The 23,618-nt window shown below is 40.1% G+C and overlaps 1 protein-coding gene across 1 annotated transcript in view; it reads right to left on the reverse strand.

Annotated features, from left to right (window-relative positions):
- Positions 1-18,087, reverse strand: part of LOC103283034 (spermatogenesis-associated protein 7 homolog) — a 69,216-nt gene extending 51,129 nt beyond the window's left edge. Inside the window, exons 1-2 of the mRNA XM_008125848.3 lie at positions 17,865-18,087; positions 1,172-1,246 (exon numbers count right to left, since the gene is read on the reverse strand). Of these exons, the coding sequence (XP_008124055.2) occupies positions 1,172-1,246; positions 17,865-17,892 (103 nt within the window). The 5' untranslated portion in view covers positions 17,893-18,087. The remainder of the gene's footprint in view (positions 1-1,171; positions 1,247-17,864) is intronic.
- Between the last annotated feature and the right edge of the window lie 5,531 nt (positions 18,088-23,618).

Here is a 23,618-nt window from a genome sequence, read left to right on the forward strand (position 1 = left end):
AAACTATCAATGGAAATGAGGGTTTTCGGTGGAGGGGGGATTAATAGATCAGAATTTTATTCATATGAAGGTGTTGATGTTACTTTTAAAGCCCCACACATCCTGGAGCTCAGTCGCTGCCTGGCATTCGCCTGACTGCCTTCCTTCATATACTCACTACTCAGTGAGACTGCAAACAGATGCCTCTCTCTTACTACTGTCACTATGTGAGATATGATGGCAGAGGTGACAATAAGAGTTCTTCTGTAATGGTGTTACCACAATTCTGCAATATTTTCTAGGAGCCAGGCAAATACTTTTAAAATTCTCCTTTGCTTTTTAATTCTTTAGTGCTTTTTTATTCATTGTTTTTGCAAATGTTTCAGCTTTCTCTTTTTTCAGTTACTGAACTGTAGTTTTAACTGATATTGTCATTTTGGCATTGATTTTTAGGGAATGAATTACTGCCTTAGCTCATTGCAGTCTACCCTGAGCATATTCATACTGATGATGGTATTCCTCTGTTCCTATATACGTGTACACACACATTCATTTCTATCTGGAAATTATAGTTTAAAAGCAGTAATGTGTATTCTCCCCAGAACTTTTTACAAACTGTTTCTATTTTATGGGCATTTTTGGAATGTTGCTTGATCAGAATATTAATTCTAAGTAACATTTTACCAAGAATGGATTAATCAGGAATATATTATTTATGAACATGTTCCCGTTGTTCCCTAGACAGCACATGGGGCAAAGAGGCTGGGATTTTTGTTGGAGTGTGTGTGTGTGACCCTCCAAACTTTCTGGGGAGAGGAGTAACACAGCTTCTTATCCTTTTGCAGTGGTCCTCCTCTATTTTAAAACTTCCTATAATTCTCTCTTGCTTGTTTGCACAATATCATTTACTCACCTTGTTTTCAGTTGTGTAATGAAGCATGTCCTACAGATGCTAGAAGAATTACAAACCATCTCTTTAAAAAATACAACCACCAAACACTCTATTTTTTTAAACAAAATCTGAATGGAAACTTTGCTGACTGCTTATTATTAATATTCTGAACCTCCAGAAGCATCCCATGTTAGGAAATCCCAGCATTTCTATAGTCCTTGCACACATATCACCTGTATTTAACAAATCAAACAAAAGTATGCATAGCACTTCTTCAGCTGAAGATGTTTTAATACTTACGACTACTTTTGATACTCATGTGCCCTCTGAATGGTCCCCTCAAGGAATATTTGGGAATCATGGCTATCTGTGACCCTTGAGAGGGGAGAGAAAAAAAGAGGCACGATTGAGAAATATTAATATTATTTCAATAATATTTTTTTCAGATCGCGAATTGCATTCAAGCAAAAGGCTCAGTAGATATGTGCCTGAATCTAATGGCTTGTCCTACCAAGTGCTGAATCAATGAACCAATGAGGTTTACCTACATGTTGACTCACCATTTAACTATTCATTTTTTAGTTAGTCCTAACCACTCACGTAGGGACCAGGCCATGTTCTGTATAGTACATAGGGCTTCCAAATATCTAGCAAACTGAGCCAAAGTATCTAATGAAGCACCTCTACCTGTATTAGGTGGGGTCAACGTGTAGCCTGCAAACCAGTGTTTCCTCCCAGTTTTTTTGGACTGGCTCTGAATCAGTGACAGCTAATAGCATCCATATCTGGAAGGGGATGAAGTTTGAAAGAGCTCTCCAGGGTGCTGAGATGATTTGTGGGCTTGCATTGAACTAAAACCCAGAGAGCAACATTGCTACTTTACTGGTGGGATTCTTTTCTGTATAGTAGCATAGTTCTGAAAATAGAGTTGGAAGATAGTTTCTTGAGGAATCAATTCATCTCTCAGAAAATAAAGGCCTTTTTGGGACACTCCAATATACAGGTCACAAATCAGATCCCAAGGCATATGGGAAGCAATTTTCAAAATATACAGGCAAGAGGCAAGTTATTGTGTTCACTCCAATACGTTTCATAGCCCTTTCATGCTTAGAAATTGTACTAGAGAGATAAGCTTCATTCTGAAAGCTGTGTTTTATATGAAGTGCTACCTTTTGGAGGATCTATTCAAATATAAATCCAGGAGAATTTATACTTATACCCCCACCCTAAAGAAAATTAGAAGACCACTGTGATCCATTTGGTTATACTGGATGCAGGGTTATTTTTTCGATGCTGGTTCAGTAAAAGGTTAGCTGAAGAATTGAATGAACTATTGCCCTAAGTAGAATCAGACTGATAACAGAAATAATTTAAAAATGCATGGACCTGAGCAATTTAATTATCTTCCAGACAGATGATAATAATTTTACTTGTGAAGTCTAGCAATACATTTGTGAAGTAGACAAGTGTCTTGACTAAAAATATTGCCACTGTAACTGAAGAGAGAGGCTTTTAATACAGGCAGTCCCCAAGTTATGAATAAGATAGGTTCTATAGGTTTGTTCTTAAGTTGAATTTGTCTGTAAGTCAGAACAGGTACATTTTAAAATGTAACTCCAGCCATATATGCATATATAAGCACTTGTTGTGGAAACAAGGATTGGAGAGAAACTTTAGTGGAGACACCTTTCCCTCATGACAAGTCATCTAGGAGTGAATTTCTGAGGGGTAGATTGCTCTCTCTTCCTGTTGTCTCAACCCCTCTCTTAACGATGAGTCATTTGTAAGTTGGATGTTTGAAACCCGGGGACTGTCTGTAGTTGAAAATTCACAAATCTTGCCATTTTTCTGCTTTGCTTTTAATACTACTTTTTATTTACCAGGTGTTCCTGTAGACTTTATCCAGACATCCTTGCATCACATCACAGTCCCTGTCATGTTTGATTTAAATATAATTAAATAATTGAGCAATACGGCTTTCTCAAACACATTAGCCTCCAGAGCCTGGCCTCATCTTTATTTTGAACAAAGACATTAGAGCATACAGACCTACAAATATTTATTTATTTGTTTATTTCATTTCTATCCTGCCTTTCTCTACCCTAGAGGGGACTCAAGGCAGCTTAAAAATCCAGAAAAAATTCAATGCGGCATAGGTAAAAAAAACAACATATCTCATCAAAATATAAACAATCTAAACATATAAACAATATTAAACAATTAAACAGATTACTGCACCTTGGTTGGTTGTATGTTTTATTGTATTTTATATACCTTCTGATTTTATATGTTTATATGTTTTAAATGCATTTTGTTATTGTATTTTATGGTGTATTCTGGGCTCAGTCCCCTTGTGAGCCGCCCCAAGTCCCTTCGGGGAGATGGGGAGGGATACAAAAATAAAGTTATTATTATTTTAAAGTTGTTGTTTTTTTAATTACAATTTACTCTTGTAAATGGAATGTGGAGCAAAGTTGGGATGGAACTGCTTCTGGCAGGATCTTAAAGAAATCCTGATACCCATCAAGTACAGAAGGTCTTGTACTTTGAATGAGACCTTCTGCAAGAGGAGACTTAATGTCTACAGCACTAGATAAGTATCATCAGTTACTTTATGCTTGTCTCAGAAGTGGTTCCATCCTTGGAAATGTCTGGTTGCTTACAATGAGAAGCATGCCTTAATGTTATCTTCTCATCAAGTTTCTGCTTCTTTCAGATACACTTCAGTGGCAAAATTTAGCACTGGGGAAATGATTTTGCACTTACACAATAAAAACTTCCTTTTTCTAGAAATTGATGTCTAATAACCGTAAAATAATGGAACATCAGCAAAAAGTGAAAACAGACAACAGATGCACTAATGGAAAGCTACAAGATACATACTATACTTTTCTGAAGGAGGAAGGTGATAATGCTCCAGCGTGAGACCAAAATAACAAAAGCATTCACTTAAAGGATCATATGTGCCAAGTATATTTTTTTAAAAGCACATTAAAAACATAAAAAAACCCAACAATTGACTACGAAGGAATAAAAACCTGGAGCCATTACTGGCTTTACACATTTTCAGTGCTCCCTTCAATCTCTGTGACTTCAGTTCAGAATTGTCCAAAATTATATGGTTAGGATTAAGCTGAATGTAGGAGGATTGCTTTTAACTGTGCAGTTCTTCACTTTTCCTTCCACTTTCCCCTTCTGCCCGCAACTTATTTCAATTGTTGCAAAATAGTGTTTATTCAATTGATTTGGGTGATGGAAGAGGACAGGAAGGGACCCAATAGTTCAGGCAAAAAGAAACAGTGCAAATCCCTCCTAGCTTGTGTATTCTTCCTCATTAATGTTCGCCACCTTGATCAAACTGATATTGCTTAGCCACACATCTCCCAGTTTTCATATGTGAAATGTTAGAGAACAGGTTATTCTATCTAACTTGTGATTAAGAGGCTTGTTTTCTCAATCGCTCTTGATTCTAATTTCTTCTTTTATTTCTGTCTAAGAATAAGATTTTACATCTTTTCAGTGTAATAACAAAAAATATCCACTCTTGTCTGCTCCACCTGCAGCACGCAACCTTTAGGTAGGCTTGGGCACCCCAGGTAATCTATTTATCAGTATTTGAAGTCCACATGGAGGCAGAACAGGAGGAACTGATTGCTTTTGTTACAGTAAAAGCACATCTTAAATATGCTCCATGCTGTGGAGCTCATAATAGGTGGCATAGAGAAGAAGCATGAAATACATTTTACTATGAAGGCAAAAATATGATTTTAGAGCCTGTGACAGCAAGGCTTGTGGAAACAAAGCACTTCAGTCGTGATCCATTAGCAAAAAAATAATGTCAAATAAAATTCTTAACTCTGGTTCAAAGCAGAATAAGGAGAAATAATGGGTGGTATGAAATATGGATTAAAGCAGGGGTCAAAAGGTTTCCAGAGATTTCCAGGGACAGATGTGCTCTCAAAGATGGAAACTTCCCACCTATCTTCCAACTTGACTTTTTTTAAAATTCAAAGTACTCCTTGCATCCTCTAGAACAGTGGTCCTCAATCTGTGGGTCCCCATATGTTTTGATCTTCAACTCTCAGAAAGCCTAACAACTGGTAAACTGGCTGGGATTTCTGGGAGTTGTAGGCCAAAAACATCTAGGGACCGACAGGTTGAGAACTACTGCTCTAGAAGTTACAGAGTAAAATGTTCCCATGTTCCCATTATACACTGGGCTGCTTTAAGCACAGAAATTGCATTTTTCCCACACTAGAATTTAAATCTGAACTGAGTCCCTTTGGGGGAACAAAAACAGGTTTCAGTTCATGGCTTTGAATAGAAATGAGGCTTTGGATTTTGGAGCTGTTTTGTCTTTATCATTGCTTTCCCCCTTTGGAATGTTTGAGCAATTTCCCTTTGATTGTTTCATCCCTTTTCATAAAGATATCACCATAGGTCAAAGAAATTCATGTAACCATTCAGAGGCTGATATTTGGATGTACTGCTGCTTTCAAAGCCAGGAACACTTATTGGTTAATTGAGCTGATTAACCAATTAATAGATGGCGAGCAGTTCAAAAATAGAGGGGCAATAAATCAGACTCCTTGCTGGCTGTCCTGTTATCATTAACAGCATACAAATTCAGTGGCAAAAACCCTCAACGACTTCCAGTAAAATGTAGTTAAGGCAAAAGCACAGCCTGATTTTCTCTCTACCCCTCCCCGCCTTTGGCTATCACTCCTATAATCTCTGAACTAGCTTCTGGGCATTGACGTCTGAAACTACTAGATGACAGTAAATTCCTCACCCCTTAATTCAAACTCTTAAAAAGCAGGGGTATCTCTCACGAGTAGGGAACCAGAGGAATAAGAGATGTTGGACTCAAATGTCCATCTGATCCAGTCACTATAAAGAATGATGGGACTTGCAGCTCAACAAAATTTGTGGGAATCACATCTTTATTACTTTTTATAAATTTGTAGAGATTTTTATCTACATTTTTAGTCTCTGATGCAATTAGTTCATAATATTTTCAGGGCTAGTGAAGGGAAAGAATTTTCTCATGTTGCCTTTTATTGTTTTTTGTACTTATCTGGTTGGGTGTCAGCTGTACTTTGAGCTTTTTTTTTGTGACTCCCTCCAGACTCCTTCTGAATTTCCCAACAAAAATCATCATCATCATCATCATCATCATCGCTTGAACATCTCTAGGAGTGATAATCATTCAAACCAATAAAATTAAATGGAGTTCTCATATAAAAAAGACTTCTGTTAAACAGAATGTAGCTTCTTCTTCTGCACCCTATTTGAAATAAACACACCCTCCACCTATTTCAATTTGATGGGACATTCTTGATCAATCCTCTGTTATCCCACTTTTAAGCTACTTTTAAAACGTTCCAGTTTTTCTCTCCTGCTTTTCAACCCTTTTCCCTTTGCTTTCTTAAACTGCTCTAAACTGAGACCAGGATGTAAAAGTAGTTTGCATTCAAAGGGGAGGGAAAATAATATTATGCCTAAGAGCCATCCCAGGAGGCTTAGGCAAAAGCAAAGTGCTGTAGCCTTTTCTAGTGTGTCTGTTCTTCATAGACAGAGCCGGCCCTAGGTATTTTTCAAGTGTAGGCAAACAGAATTTTGGCGCCCTCCCCCCAAAAACCAATCACTGAAAAATAAAAGCGTTGAATAAGCAAAAATGTTGGATAATAAGGAGGGATTAAGGAAAAGCCTATTAAACATCAAATTACATTAAGATTTTACAAATTAAGCACTAAAACATCATGTTTTACAACAAATCAACAGAAAAAGCAGTTCAATACCTTGCGGAGGCAGGCTGGAGACAGGAGTTGCCTCAATGGCGCCCCCAACAAGATGGCGCCACAGGCAACTGCCTAGTTGGCCTGGTGGTTGAACCGCCTCTGTTCACAATTGTTGTTTTCAAAGCAGAAAATACCTATGGAAAGACACAGCATGCCGTATTCCCAGTATTGTCAATCAGAAATGGGTGTCTAATAGGACTGTCAGAATGGAAATTGGAGTGGGCACTTGTATCTTTTATAGTTATGAAGCATTGAAAATGCCAGCAGGTATTGCTTATTGCCTGATCATATGACAAGTTACATGTGCTGAAATTCCCTTTTCTGCCTAATGTTTAAAGGTACAAGACTCCTCTCCAGTTTTCAGCCGGCAACACTGAACCTTTGCTTGCCTCAGGCAGCAATTGTCTAGGGTTCCTATTTTATAGGATTTCACTGCAGCCATTTGTTCTTTGCTAGGATATCCTGACAAGGATAGGGTAGTGCCTTCTGCAGGGCACAGGAGGCTGGGGAGATAGCTGAGTGCAAGGTGGCGGCTTACCATGCCTGGGCTTTTATTAATTGCCAGCCTCCATTGTATGTCAACGAGGAAACACGGATTAGCTGTCCTGATCAGCAGCGCTCATGTCACCTTTATGCTCCACTATTAACACCTGAGGTTTCCACTAATTATTTCCTCTCTCGATTTCAGTGCATGAAGGTGACAATTATAATCACAGCACTGTCATTCCAATATTATGCTAATGAGTTCTGGGCACACAAACATAAGCAGCGAGCACTGTGCTTTGGAGAGTTTTTGAAGCAGTTTTCCATTTCACATTATTAATGCCCAAGAGACTGCTATGCTGTGAAGTTACTGCTTTTTAAGAGCAGGAAGCAAAGGGATGACCCAAAGCCACAGCTGTGGCACCACTGTGCCAAGTTACAAGAGAGTTTGGGGGAAAGTGTTGTTTATTTATATGACTTATACACCACCTTTTTTCCAAAATGGGACTCAATGTGGCTTATAATGTTAAAACATGTAGTTGTTTCTCATCTGTGGTGATCTTAAGGTGAACCTATCACAGGGATTTCTTGATAAGATTTGTTCAGAGGAGGTTTGCCTTTGCCTTCCTTTTGAGGCTGAGAGAATTAACTTGCCTAGTGGGTTTCATTGCCAAGGAGGGATTTGACCTTGGTCTCCAGAGTTGCAGTCAGGTGTTCAAACCGCTACAGCCAGCTGGCTCCCGTAAGTTAAAACAAGATTGTTTACACAAGACAAGATACAGAAATCTAAAAAGCATTATATAGGCAATCCTCAAGTTATGAGCAAGAGGGGTTTTGTAGGTTTGTTCTTAAGTTGAATTTCTATGTAAGTCAGAACAGGAATATTTTTAAGTGTAACTCCATCCAAATATGTATAAAGTTTTGGATAGCCTAAGGAAGGATCAATTCCCCTGTGGTGTTTGTTCTGCTGTCTGTGCTCCAGTTCAGAAGATTTCAACTTACTTTCTGTCCCTGAGATAATTGGATTCTGGAAAATGTAGCTTGTTGTGGAAACAAGGATTGATGAAAAAGCTTCAGTGGAGACACCTTTTCCCCATGATAACTCTTCCAGGAGTGAATTTCCCTTCCAAGAGGCAGATTTTCCTCACTTCCTGTTACCTCACCCCCTGTTCTTAACTGTGAGTCATTTATAAGTTGGACATTTGTAACTCGGGTCTATCTGTATAATCAAGCCAATGACAGCAGATATTTTCAGACATTCCTTTAAAACAAGAGTTAAATGTTCTGTAAACAGCATGCCTGTAGCATTTCCTCCCTCAGCCAATTAAAGATTGAAGACCAGGTTAAATGGCATAGCAGCAGCAACAACAACAACAACAACAACAACAACAACAACAACTTTATTTTTATACCCCACCACCATCTCCCTGAAGGGCCTCGGGATGGATTACGTATGGGGCAGAAACAAAAACAAAACTGCCATTAAAATTAAAAAGCATCATAAAACACAACAATCCATATAAACACAATTAAACATAAGAGAAAAAACAGCAGCACTGAGGTTCCATCAGACAGTGTTCAACAAAAACCAATAGAGAGGGGCCAACTCCATCTTCCTTGAAAGAAAACTCCATAGCATTGGATCAACCTTCAAAAATTCCCTATCCCTTGTGCTTAACAGATGAACCCGGGATGGTGGTGGGATTGAAAGAAAACTCTTCCCCAAAGATTGTAATACTTGGACAGGCTCATATAGACAGAGAATGGATTTTCAGATAATCTGTACCTAAACCGTGTTGATATTTCTAGGTCATGACTAGCACTTCAAACTTTCCCTTAAAAAGGACTAGTGAAACTGTTTCAACAAGGAGATTGTTGTTATTATTGTTTCTGTTACTTGGAGGCTAACCACAACTTACCAGAATACAGAGAAAGTAACATTTCCAAACTGTCTCCTGGAGGGCATGTCCATTTTTCCGGATACACCCTCATATCAAAATAAGCTTCACAGCAGTGAGCAACAATGTCTCATATCTTTCAAGGATAACAAAGGCTTCTTTGTCAAGTGGCCACAACACAGGGAGATGTAATAAAAGAAATAGTTGCAAGGAAGTTGAGATGCTGATGCTGATTCACCAGTATTGTCTTCATTGATTTGTAACCCCCTTTGAGTCATGAATTGTGTGTTTTATGGCTAGAAGTTCTATCACACATCTGCTTCACCCATAGTCAGTCACCAGAAAAGTACATTACAATATCTCTCTCTCATACATTTAGGGCCATTTTTGGCAGAGCTTAGCTTTTTTGTACTTCTAGAATCCTCCAGCATTATGACTTATAGTCTTGAAAGGTAACATGTCCAAGTATTGAACCTTACTTAGATAGATACTATTTAGCATTCAAATGTTAATGTCATATTATACTTTTCATATCTCTATATATGGGGGAATTGAGCATGGATTACCAAAAAGGCAAATAGGTCCTAGACAAATCAATGGTATAGTAGTTTGAGCATTAGACTATGACTCTGGAGACCAGGGTTCAAATCCCCACTTGGCCACTGAAGTCTACTTGGGGACCTTGAGAATGTCACAGTCTCTCAGACTCAGAAGAAGGCACAGGCAAATGCTCTCGGAACAAATTTGCTTTAAAAAATATATGATACATTCACCTTAGTGAATGGAAATGACTTAAGGGAACACAACAACCTAAGTTCTCATTAAAAGTGAAGATGACTAAACTGAAACTATTGTGCTTTGGAGACATCATGTGATGATTTATTGGAAAATATGCTAGTGCTTGTTAGCATGAGACCGTAGGAAAACAGGGAGCCTGTATTTCAAGTGGACAGACTCATTCAGGAAAGCTACCCTAAGTGTGCAAGTAGTGAGAGATTTAGGACAAATTAGGCCCTGTGCTAGTTAAGTTATGAGGCCCCTTACTTGGGCCCTGAAGGAGGTAGGCCCAATAGGCCTACACTACCTGCTTTCTGGCACACTCCCATTGACTATCAACTCTATGTTGGGAATCACTCCAAAACAGAATGCCTGTTGTAGCTCAGCCTGAGCCTGGGCCTGGGCCCATTCAGCCAGTAATTGTCCCTGCACCTGCTTTGCCAGAGAACTCTGGGTTTGGGCCTGACATGCAGCCAGAGTTCATCCCAGGGGATTCTGGGACCAGAGACCGAATGGTTGCACACATGTGAACCACATTCCTCCCGGCAGTCAAGGACAGATCTCCAGGTGCCAGATGGACATTCTAGTTTAGAGGAGGATAATGAGTTTGACAGGAGGGGAGTGGTAACTCATCAAAGGAGGGAATGAGAATGTTTATGGAGAAGTAAACAACTGCTTTTGAAGCACTCTAATGAATAGTTTTCTTATGAGAGAAAAAGTTTTCTCATGAAAGAAAGACCTTGGATTTTCCTTAAATGCCTGGTTCTTCTCTGCCATAGCAGAGGTGGCAACATTGCAATTCAAGAGAGAAAGATCTTTGCTCCCTGTTCCTGTATATTCTTGCAGCGTGGATTTTGCTTCAAGTTCCAGCCTTGTTTTGCCTTTGAATCCAGTTGTATGTTCCAGTAACCTTGCTGTTTGGATTTCTATTACCTTGGATTACTTTGGAGTTTGATCCTGCAATCTAGTCTTGTTTCCTGAGGTTCCAGTTTGTCTCATACCTTGGAATTGAACTTTGAACTATTGTTGGTGTCTTTCATGGGACTGAGTTCGATATCTGGTTTGGACTATGTTTTGAGTGACTTTCTTAGACTCTTGCTTTAAGATTTTCAAGTACATTGCTCTTGTGGATTTAAACCCATTTTATTGACTCTGAACTTTATTTGCTTGTGCTTACTTATAACCTTCAATAAACAGCTTGTTTGCTTATATTTTGTGGCTCCAGTGTAGTTTTGAGGTGCCTACGCAGCCTAGGGGTGCAACAATGCCTTCAAATTTAGAATTGCACCACATGAAGAAAATCATTAAAACTTGGCAGGAAGATGAGCTCCCCTGGGCCAACGGAGCCCTATGCTTAAGTACATTTAAACATAATGGTCAATTGGGCACTGTGTGAAAATCCTGGCATAGAATCATAGAATCTTAGAATAGTAGAGTTGGAAGAGACCTCATGGACCATCCAGTCCAACCCCCTGCCAAGAAGCAGGAAATCACATTCAAAGCACCCCCGACAGATGGCCATCCAGCTTCTGCTTAAAAGCCTCCAAAGAAGAAGCCTCCACCACACTCCAGGGCAGAGAGTTCCACTGCCTAACAGCCCTCACAGTGAGGAAGTTCTTCCTGATGTTCAGGTGGAATCTCCTTTCCTGTAGTCTGAAGCCATTGTTCCGCGTCCTAGTCTGCAGGGCAGCAGAAAACAAGCTTGCTCCCTCCTCCCTATGACTTCCCCTCACATATTTGTACATGGCTATCATGTCTCCTCTCAGCCTTCTCTTCTGCAGGCTAAACATGCCCAGTTCTTTAAGCCGCTCCTCATAGGGCTTGTTCTCCAAACCTTTGATCATTTTAGTTGCCCTCCTCTGGAAACATTCCAGCTTGTCAACATCTCCCTTCAACTGCGGTGTCCAGAATTAGTATTCCAGGTGTGGCCTGACCAAGGCAGAATAGAGGGGTAGCATGACTTCCCTGGATCTAGACGCTATACCCCTATTGATGCAGGCCAAAATCCCATTGGCTTTCTTAGCAGCCGCATCACATTGCTGGCTCATGTTTAACTTGTTGTCCAGAAGGACTCCAAGATTTTTCACATGTACTGCTGTCTAGCCAGGCATCCCCCATTCTGTATCTTTGCATTCCATTTTTTCTGCCGAAGTGAAGTATCTTGCATTTATCCCTGTTGAACTTCATTTTGTTAGTTTCGGCCCATCTCTCTAGTCTGTTAAGATGGTTTTGAATTCTGCTCCTTTCTTCTGGATTGTTGGCTATCCCTCCCAGTTTGGTGTCATCTGTAAACTTGATGATCATGCCTACTGATGACCAGAGCTCATGGAATCTTTCATTCCTAGATTCACCATTTCAGTTGAAGTCCAGTACTTTGGTAATGTGAACTGGTGGTGCTCTTTTTTCTTCTGGCAAACTGCACTGTTGACACAGAAGGTAAGGAATCTGGCTTTGCGACTGGGCTCCTGGTGCCTTAAAATATAATACTATTACATCTGCCAGTAGACATCTTCCTTATGATCGTATGTCAATCCACACTTACTTTAGTTCTTTGCCTTGCAATGCTGCTATAATACATCTAGCAAGGGCAGCTGTTGACAGCATAGCATTGCTTACAACACTGTGTCATTTTGGTTTTATTAACTACCTACATGAAACATCTGTTATGTTCAATTACAATAAACAGTGTGTATTACATGCAGCAATGCAGTGTCAGGAGCTCAACATGACTAGTTCCCTGAAAAGGCATCTAGATTCACACCGCCCCCTCCCCCAAGCAGAACAGACCCTCCCACTAAAGAGAATTCTGGCAGACCATGATTACAGTGTTCCCTCACTACTTCGCAGTTCACTTTTCGCGCCCTCACTGTTTCACGGTTTTTAATAAATACTAAAATAATAGTATAAATCATAAAATAATATTATAAATCCCTCTTTCTATTTCCTTCCTAAGGAGAAGCCTAAGGAAGGAAGGAAGAAGAAGCTGAAGGAAGAGAAAGGAAGGCTGAAGCAGCTTTATTTTCGCTTCACAAGGCATGCGTGTGCTTGAGAGGCGAGGAGGGGACAGAGACGCTACTTGCCAGTGAGATTGTAAACAACACAGATACAGTGTCCTTACTTCGCAGATTTTCACTTTTTGTTGGTGGTCCTGGAACGTAACCCCCACAATAAGTGTACCAGTGTAACCAGAGTAATGTTATGTTGTAATTACTGTATTTACGAATTTAGCACCAAAATATCAATATTGAAAACATTGACTACAAAAATGCATTGGATAATCCAGAACCTTGGATAAGCGAGTCTTGGATAAGTGAGACTCTACTGTAGCAGCAAAATATTTTGTGACACCTTAATGACTAACAATTTTCATTACATCAGCATTCATAAATCACAACCCACTTCATCAAAGGAAGTAGGCTCTCTTCTACGAAAGAGTCTGATCTATTAAATGTTATTAGATCTCTTGTGTAATTTTTGTTACGGAAGACATTTGCCCAACATCCCTTCAGGAAATTGATACATTGCAGAAAATCCTTTACTGCCACTTAAATGTTGTAGTTGTTGTTCCTTGGGTCTGCAAAGTCTGTCCTTCAGCACTGGCTTTTGAAAGTGCCTGTGTTTGTAAAGTGACTTTTCTTAACCTTAAACAGTTTAACATAACCATTTCTCACAGTGGATCTTATGGGGATTTATTATCAGAAAAGAGTTGCAACTTAAATTTTTAGAACTGGAAAGGGGGACAGAAAAGTGCAAAATATTTTGAATGTCTATGATCCATGATGGCACAATCCTGACCAATAAAGTAATTGGTTAAAATACAGGGAAGGCAAGAGAAGACAGATCAAGACATTTCCAAGGATTTCTGATTTTCGATTGTTTAATAACAGTAGCCATAAAAGGATTCATCCTGCTCTTTAGCCTAAATTATATTCTTAAAAGGAAGACAGATTGAAGTGTGGTTTTGTGAAGAAAGACTCATAGCCACAACAAATTATTCAATTTTAAATGTATAATCTTTACTTCAGATACTGGTTAAAAGGTTTCTGGGTTCCATTCTAATGTTTGTATATGTTTAGGTTTCAATTGTATTGTTTTGGTTTTACTGTAAGCTGTTTTAAGTCTCTTTTTAGAGAGAAAAGGAGGGTATATACATAAAAAATAAACAAATAGCAAGCAACAAAACAGAGCTTGCAACATTAAAATATATCTACCCCTGGTTTATATATTACAGAAGAGAAAATTTCATTATGTATTGCTTGTGACACAAGCCACAACTGTTCAAATTCCTTCTGCTACACAACCATGAAAACGGCAAGAGACGTGTCTCTTATTTTGTTTGGCAAATGGAGAAAATGCAGTCAATCAGGTTTCTACACCTGATTTATCAAACAGAAAAGAAATTACAAATCCTTCTTGCCCCCAGATTTCTTTGAATTCCCACCATGAAATAAAGAGACCAGGCACAAGAAAATGAATCTAAAGGGCCAATCCTGAGCTATTTATTTATAAAAACTTCTGGAATAACCTGTGAAGGAAAAACACAGTTAAGAGTATTTAATCTGTAAGATTTAACTCATGGCGTATTAGCCACCTAGTGAGAATTCTCCCAGGTGTCACTCCCTCTTATCATTCCAAGGACATACGGCACCAAAGATCTCGAAAGCCATCTAAAATTCTTTTACTACACTTCTCAGCCGATCATAACTGGAAGGCCATCCTGAAGACGCTCCTTCCAAACCTCAGAATTTTTAAAGACTGAGAACCCTCATGGCCCCTTTTTCAGGACCCTAACCCCCAAAACTTATAGAAACTGTTATGGAAGTCCACCCTTCCCCCCCTAAAAGGGAGGGGGTGCCACAGTGCCTACCAGGACTATTTCACCTTTATCATGACACCAGAAGGGATAGGTATCAGTCTTGTCCCTTTTTCCCACTAGGCTGGCCACCATATACTTTATCTCCTCTTTTAAATCATCCACAAACAGAACATTCCCCTCCTCTGTGTACTCCATTCTTTATATAGGGGGTCACCCAGCCCCCAGTTTGCCCCATGGCAATAGTCAGCTCCCAGTTGACCATTCATCTGGAAAAATCATTTTGGGGGGGGGGGTAACAATCCCCTGGCCAAATTTGGGCCAAAACAAGCTTTTTTGGATAACAAAACCCCGGCCACCTTCAGAACGGGGTTTTGTTTTTTGGGATAACAACCCCCTGGCCAAATTCGGACCAAATCTAGTTTTTGGGGATAGCAATCCTCTGGCTACCTTTAGGTCAAATTGAGCTATCAGTATAAAACTTTGCACACTTATAGGCAACATGTATGACTTTAAGCCTGCCATGTTTTACAATGTTTCAGTTATCCACTGACTTTTAGGAATTTAAAAAAGTTTTTATAATTTTTTTAAAACTACGGGGTTACATTTCTGCACAATGAGACAACATAAGGAGGGCATTGATCTTGCAAAGCTTCAGAAAGATCTACTGATTTTTAAGTATTTAAAAAGTTTTTTTCAACTAAAACATTTTTTAAAAACCACAAGATGTATCCCTTCAAATTGTGGCACAGTGAGACAACATGAGCAGGACAGCAAGCCTGACAAGTTTCAGAACAATCAGTCTATCCAATGATTTTAAAGCATTTTTTCAGTTTTAAAACATGTAGTTAACCTACACTGGGCCTTTAGCATGGGCAGCAGGAGCAGAAATCTGGCACGAGCAGAATTCTGGGAAATGTAGTTTAGCATGTGGCTTTTTGAATACTCTGCTACAGAGGTCCTCACCTTCCCAAACTGTATTTCCCAGAATTCTGCTCATGCCAGATTTCTGTTCATGCCCATATTACAGCTCCAGTGTGATCACTTTCATATCAATGAGATTTATAAGCAATAAGCACACACAGTAAACTGAAAAAAGAAAGATTTGAGGGGGAAGGTAAGGGCTGAGGAGGGAGTATAGTTAGCTAGCTATGGGAATTTGGAAAATATAAGTTTGGGGTTGGATAATTTCAACAGAGGAAGGTTATAGACTGGGTATGAAGGAACAGAAAGAAACAGAATTACCAAAAAGCTACTATAATCTTAAATTTTAAGAAACACACAGAAACAGGATGGACCTCTAAACCAGTGGTTTTCAACCTGTGGGTCCCCAGATGTTTTGGCCTTCAACTCCCAGAAATCCTAACAGCTGGTAAACTGGCTGTTAGAGATTTCTGGGAGTTGTAGGCCAAAACACCTGGGGAACCACAGGTTGAAAACCACTGCTATAAACACACATCTTTCTCTCTTTCCTGCAAATACCGCAGAGACACAGATACCGAGGGGAGGAGACCAGCTTTGCACAAAGCAATATGATTGCCTTTCTTCTTCTGATTGGCAGACAAGGAAAAAACCAGCATGCAGCTGCCCTTGTTAATCACACCATCCCCCTTCTCCTTCTACCCCAGACAATTATGGACAAAGGAGTATGTTACACTGTGGAGGGGTCCCTTTCTGATTAGTAATTTGGAGATTCGTATTAATCATACGACTCTCCAAATTATGAAATGAAACTCCAAAGCTTTGTACACCCCTACTGCTTAGCATTCAACAACAGGCCAGTTCCAGTGCTGTTCAGGTGGTTAGGCCAAATGAGCAAGAGAAAGCAGAACTGGCAAGCTATTACAATAAATAGAAATGGCATTTTCCAGAAAATGCTCTGGATGAAGTTTGGCGTAAGTCAAAAGCATAGCCCTGAAAAGACACTGTCGGGATATTCATTCACCACAATGAAGTAAATAATATAATGGAGATTTATGTTTAATCCGTGTGTGTGTGTGTGTGTGTGTGTGTGTTACTTTACAGCGGAGAGTGTGTGACTGTTTAACTTCTAGTGCCTTTCAGGGGATTAGGCCATGAGCCTGAGCAGTCTACTCAAACACTGTAGAAAACGGCACCACCTGTGAGAGCAAGGCAAAGTGTCTCTTCTAGGAAGGGCCCTAGATGGGGCATAAATATAGTTCTGAAGGCCACAGCCAGAATACCCACTCCAGATATATACCATCAAGACTTAAAGCCCAACATGAGGTCTGAAACAAAATAGAGGCCTCCCAACCTACTGGCAAAATCTTAAAGCCAAACTCAGGACCTGCAACAAAATAGTCACCTCCTCCACATTTATTGGCAAGTGCTCAAAGCCTAACATGAGGCCAAAGTGTAACTCCGAACGTGAGTCATGCAATAAAATGTAGGCCTCAAGTGTTGTAGAAAGGGAGGGGTGGGGGACGTGATGACATAATTAATGTGTAGGATTAAATTAATAGGATTAATGTATAGGATTGCAATCATGCTTGAGGCTGAGAGAGTGGGACTCACCCAAGGCAACAATTTAATTTTTATTAAATTTTGAAAATAACAATAAAATCCACTTTAGTGGGTTAGGAAAGTATGGGGGGGGAAAGGATGGGAGGTAGGGAGGGGGGTGGTAGAAAGTGAGGGGGAAAGGGGTAATAAGGGTATGGGGGTCAGGGTCCTTGTCGATTCTTGACTTCCATTCTTCTCTATAAAGTTATCGTAACTATTTGTATTATTTATGTTGTTGGTATCATTCATTTTTTTTGTGTCGACAGTTGACACTTCTCCTTCGCGTTAAGGGCTTTATAACAATATTCTAACTTTTTCTTTCTTCATCCAGTCTTTTACACCCAAGGCAACAATTTGTGAAGGGTTTATTCTGAAACAGGGAGCAAGCCTCCTCCAGTACTGAATGTGACTTCCTTGGGGGCTCCGAGGCTGGACGAGGAGACAATCTCCACTACATGCAGCCAACCAGACCTTAAGCCATTAGGCTCTGCTGGTGAATTAAAAGAGAAAATAAAGATTTTGCTTGACTTAGAGTTTCTCAGACCAGATCACCTCTTCTTCGCTTCCAACTCCTTGTAAATGGGAAATGGGTTTCTGGTAAAGTGGAAGGAAAGGAAGGAAGAAAATATCTGGACTTCGTGTCAAGAACGGTAGCCAATATGCTGAGTGTATGAAAAACAAGGTGTATTCTTTCTTACCGTGTGTAGCTTCTGAAATTCTGAACATTGTCAAGTTCCCAGGCAGAGACAAGCAGCTTTTCTCTCTGATTCTCAGGAAGTCTGCAAAGGCTATAGGAAGGTGTTAGCGAGTGGTGTGATTATTCCCATAACAACAGGAACCACAAACTGACAGGGAGCAAGGAGGAGTTCAGGGCAAACACAGCTCTGTTTAGAAACCACACTGCAGGGGGTCATCTTGGGCCAGGCAAGTTTCAGTGACAAAAGTTCTTTTCAGCCCACTCAGGTTTGTTTGTTTTTCTCAAGAGAGAGGAAACTGAACACAGCTGTGGGGATAGGGAGATGTTCTGTAATTATCAGAACTTCGGAAAGTTACTTTTTGGGACTATCACTCTCAGAAACGGCAAGGCAGCATGGTAATCTGGGAGTGTTAGTCCAAAATGGTGGGACTTACTTCTAACTGGACATCATCTCTAAAGTCAGAACAGTAAATAAAGAACAACACTCTGAAAACAGAGGGATTCCAGACATGAATCAATCAAGGCCAGCTAACACCTCCGAACAAAGGATTCCCCCAGGCACGAAGAAGCCAGCCCTTGAAGCTGGCAAGGCAATTAATGCTAATCAAGGTGATTAATTACAACATTCAGACTGGCCTCCAACAGATAAGAGTTCTTTCTCCCACCCTGGACATTCCACAGATATATAAACCCTACTTGCCTAGTTTCCAATATACCTCACAACCTCTGAGAATGCCTGCCATTGATTTGGGCGAAACATCAGGTGAAAAGGCTTCTAGAACAAGGCCATACAGCCTGGAAAACTCGCAACAACCCAATGACATTATAATTCTTTATTATTGCATCATTGTTTCATTTTCATACCACATCTGCTCCAGCTCTTGGCTGGGAGATTCTGAAGTCATTGTAATCCTGAAAGGAAAATTTCCAGGCTCTGATCTGTTCTGTTTAGGAAACATTTTCTTCCATCTAAGTGATTTTGTAATCCCACCGAGCTCTTCATAAATAATGCATTTTTATTTCAAAGTAGTCATGTTTATTCGAGAGTTTTAAAAGCTCCTCTAATTATATCTATTTATAGAAACCCTTTTTAAAGTTTGAGTCCCCAAGTCTCAAGTTTCTACAATAAAGGTTGAGTTTGCACGCCCAGTTGCAGCAAGTTATGAAGGTAATCAATCGCCTTTCATACAGCTTTTCAGCTTTGAGAGAAAACACAAAACACTGTGAATATGTGATTAACATGCCTTGCTTGAATTTTTTTTTAAAAAAAACCACCCTCACAGAACTGTCACTTGGTATCCTTCACTCTACTTCATTAAATATGTATAAGATCACAGTGATTCAGAAAAACTACTAGCAGAAAACACGTGTGAGGATTCAAGGAGAGAGGCAAATCACCGAAGCGGAGGCATAGTAAAGATAGTCTGAACTTCCATTCATTGTCCAATCATTCACATGTTTGGAAATCTGTGGGAAACCCACAGGCCCTACAATAAGATAGGGTCAAATGACTACCTCTGGCTGCAGATGCTGGGAGAGAGACATGGCGGTCCCCAATCCATTAATCTTGAGTCCTTTTCTAGCCATTCCCTTCCCTTGAGTCCCTTGGAAGATAGTCCATTATCTATTCCTAAAACAGCCTGCTAGTGTTATGGAAGATGTGCTCCCATTACCAGGGATGGCAGCCAAAAAAATGGTTTCTGTATGTAGAATGGAGTGAAAGCACCCTTTTGTCTTGGGTTGGCCTGGCTCTCTGAGCGGTGTACACAATGATATGTTTTCTTCCCCTACCCAGCCTTGGTGAGGAGGTATTGCTGGCATTTTTGCTTTGCAATGAGTTAACACTGTGAAAGTCACCCACTGTATGGTTCACTGTGTGTGAAGAGGAAAATTGCAAAGCACCAAGCTGATTGGTTGGGCCACACACAGGGAGCCAACTAAGCCTGGGAGTTTTGGATACAGTTACAGGTTTCTGCTGGAGCTCAGTTTGGAAAGGAGGTTAGCAAGAGAGGTTTCGCTCCTAGGCTGCCAGAGAAAGACATTTTGCATGGACATCAAAAAGGACTATTTGAACCTATCTTAAAAGCACATTGTGTGAGTCAATGCAACTGCTCATATAAATGTATATATGTTGCTCTGCATTTTGAAGAGTAAGGTTCCCGTTATTTATTTATTTCATCACATACCAGCCTCCTCTCAGTAGGAAGGAAGGAAAAGGAAAATTATTATGAGAACCATCACTCCTCTAAATGTTCCTCAAGCAACAGCAAGAATATCCCAGCAAAATTAGGCAATTCCGACTGGATGGCCCCCCACGAGGGTCTTCCTCCAGGGGCAAACCAAGAATAGGTAACTTGGAAGTCCCTGAACAGACTCAGAAGCGGAGTTGGCAGGTCAAAAGACAACCTGGCAAAACCTAGAAGAATCCTCCACCTTGTGCGACTGTGGAGCAGAACAAACAACTCAGCATCTGTATGCTTGTCCACAATGCCCAGACTCATGTACAGAGGAAGAACTCTTTAAAACTACAGATAGTGCAGTCACTGTTGCCTGTTTTTTGTCGAAATCTATTTAACAGCTTGTGATCCCTTTATTTTATCAGTTTTAAACTTATGTAATAAATAAAACTACTTAGTATGTCTTCCAATATTACTGCTTGAGTGAGTCGTATGATTCTCCCGTTCTCCCCCTTCCCCTCACTATTCCTAAGCAGGCTGAGGTTAGTTTTATGTATGAAAGAGTGAGCCCCAAGGAAGGGAGACGGAGGCTTAACAATGTTAGTTCTGATTTCACTTCTTCCCCACCAGGAAACACTCCCTTCTTTAATCTAAGCTCCCAAATGCTCTGCATCCCTTCCCTCCATTGGTCACTAGCAGAGATGTCACCTCTAACAGATTCAAACAAATGCTGCTCTTCTTTGTTTAAAAAAATATTTTGGAGGCTAGAAAGATCTGTTTGGCAAAGCCTACAGAAAGTGGGATGGGAGCAGAGACCTGATCACACTGACCAAATCAAATATCTTAGGATGCTTCCATGCTTGCCATCACATGATGTGTGACTTCCGGCAGAAATCCCGCCAATGGAGCTAGCAAACCTCTGCCCAGTTTGGGCAATGCTTCCTCCATGTGATAGCATCACCATGCTGGAGCAGCACACTTGGAGACATACAATCTCATCTTAAAGGCCAGGTGAAGAGTTCCACTTTGGGAGGAAAGAGGGAGCAGCATGTAGTTCCTTCCTCTAGACGGAGTGAAAGTGTTCTAGGACGCTGAATTCACTCCATCCGATGCAGTCCGGAGTTGCCCCTTGTGCCTGCTTTTTCTCCACGCTTGCTGATGAAACAGCAGGTTGGGCTCCCCCATGTGATAAGGTGTAGATGAGAGAAAGATAAGAAGTAAGGCAGGAAAAGAGAGAACCAGGAGTGGAGAGGAAAAACAAAGGATGGAAGTACAATAGTGTGATTGCAACGAGAGTGACTATTTTCCAACCACTGTGTTGTTTATATGTTCCCACTGGCCTCTTCAACATGACTGCGGTGAGACAACAGGCTGATGTGATCAAGTCCTAAGTTATACATTTCATTATCCATACATGAATTGTACATGCAAAGCTAAAAGATTGTATGAGTTTCCACTTGTTGAATCAAAGTTCTCATTAGTTCTAGGCTTGATGATGGACCGTGTGAATTTCAGTCTAGTGTTAGGCACAAGTTGTCCATTGCTAGTATAAAAGAACAGAAACCAAACAGACTTCTTGACTGTTGAACGGAAAGGAAATTACTGCCATGCTTTTACTTTTTAAAGACCTTGTGCCCCACAAGAGGGAGAAAATTATCTTACTGTTGACTCTCCTTGTGAGATTTCTCATAAATATGCCACGTCATCACAATACAGGATAACACATCTCTCTCCCCCCCCCCAAAAAAAAAGAAAAGAAAAGAAAAGAAAAGAAAAGAAAAGAAAAGAAAAAGCTAATAGGGATGAGTTGTATTCAAAGCTTTGGCGTACAGTTCTTGTTCAAAAGCATTCTTTGGTGTTGATCCCATTTGTGCTTTTAAAATTAGTGTGTGTAGCGGTGGGGGGAGAGTGAATAGAACTAAAGCTTATTAATGTTTACCTTTAAAGTTTGTTTTTATTTATGGATCACTTAGCAAAGAATCTGCATTAGCAAGTGTCCTGTAGTTCAGCCATGTTTGGACAATTCAAGTGCCTTGATGAAAATACCACAGCGCTACATTTCCCTGGGTTATGTTTTGTGAACAGCTCATGAACGTAATTAATAGCAGCTGACTGAAAGCCACATTCCTGTCACCCTTCTATGCCTTGCCTTATTGAAATTACAGGGAAAATATTTTTTCGTTTGATTTATGGACAAGGACGGTCTTTTTTGCTGAATGGATGGGAATTGTTGCTTAGAAATCAGTCTTGTAGGCAGCACAAAAGAAACCCACCTGCTGTGTCCTGCTGCAGCCCCAAATGACTCCGTGGGCACCAGGTGAGAAAGAAGGAGTCGGTAACCCCAGGATATGCTTCTCAGAACTCACGAATCACTATGTAGGTTTGGAATTAACTGGGAGGTAACACAGCCACAGGCTAAAATCTTTCTTAGCAAACCAAGTTCTGAATTATGGCTTTGATCATGGTAGCAGATCATGACTGAGAACTCCTTGCACCTCAACAAAGCTGTGGCGGCATAAAGAATAACGACTATAAATAACAGTCACTATGCTTTTAACTGCAATTTTCCTTACTTCCCAGAAAAGAGTTCTGAAATTAAAGGAGAAAAGAGAGAGGGAAAGACTATTGGTTAATTTTGTATCTAGAAATGAGATGACAGTGATTAGTAAAAAGGAGTCAATGTGGAAAATGGGCAAAGGACTTTCCACAGTTTGAATACTTAAAAAAAATTAAGGCTGGTACCCTGTAAGTCAATTGCAATGCTATACACCAGACTTGTGGCCTTGGAAGTGTTTCCTTTTTCACAATCATGGTACCATTGTCCCGATTGCAAATCAACTGATACCCAGCTTAAAATCCAGCAATGCACAGTGTGGTGTTAATGAAGATGCTGAAAGGCAACACATCCAGCCCTCTCCTGCCTGTGAACCACAGTATAAGCAAAATTAAGACCACTTTGGGTCCTCTTGTGATAACTTCTCAGCTCAATAAGACTCACTGAAGGAGGAGGAAGTAAGCTTGCTTTCTTTTGCTCTAGAGATTAGGATGTGGGGCAATGGATTCAAAGTACAAGGAGCAATGAATTCAATGAGATTTCACCTTAACATTAGAAACAACTTCCAGATAGTAAAGAGTACAATGGAGTCTCATTCTTTGGAGGCTTTTAAACAGACTGGGTGGCTGTCTATTTTCAATTGCATAAACATGCATGGCAGCAGGTTGGAATGGCCTTTGGACTAATCTTTTCTAACTTTGATTTTACGAGGATGGATGTGCCATCCTTTAGCACTCCACTTGCCAGCACCATGCAACTCCACCTCTCAGAACAGAAAGTTGGATTTTAAGGTAGGCTTTGGAAGGTCAAAACTAGAGACAGATCATAGCTACATTATAGTTTCCATGTAAGATCTCAGTTCCAGTTATAAAATTTATCCTCAATATGAGAAATATATCATATTTATGATCATTTTTGTTGAGGTGAAGTTTTGGACAATGTTGAGGGTAGAAGAGAATACCAACTTCTACAAACATATAGAGATTGGTATTCTCTTATACCCTAGACATCAGTCCAGTTGGCT

Source organism: Anolis carolinensis, chromosome 1 (genome assembly GCF_035594765.1).
Source record: "Anolis carolinensis isolate JA03-04 chromosome 1, rAnoCar3.1.pri, whole genome shotgun sequence".
In the NCBI taxonomy this organism is placed as follows: Eukaryota; Metazoa; Chordata; class Lepidosauria; order Squamata; family Dactyloidae; genus Anolis; species Anolis carolinensis.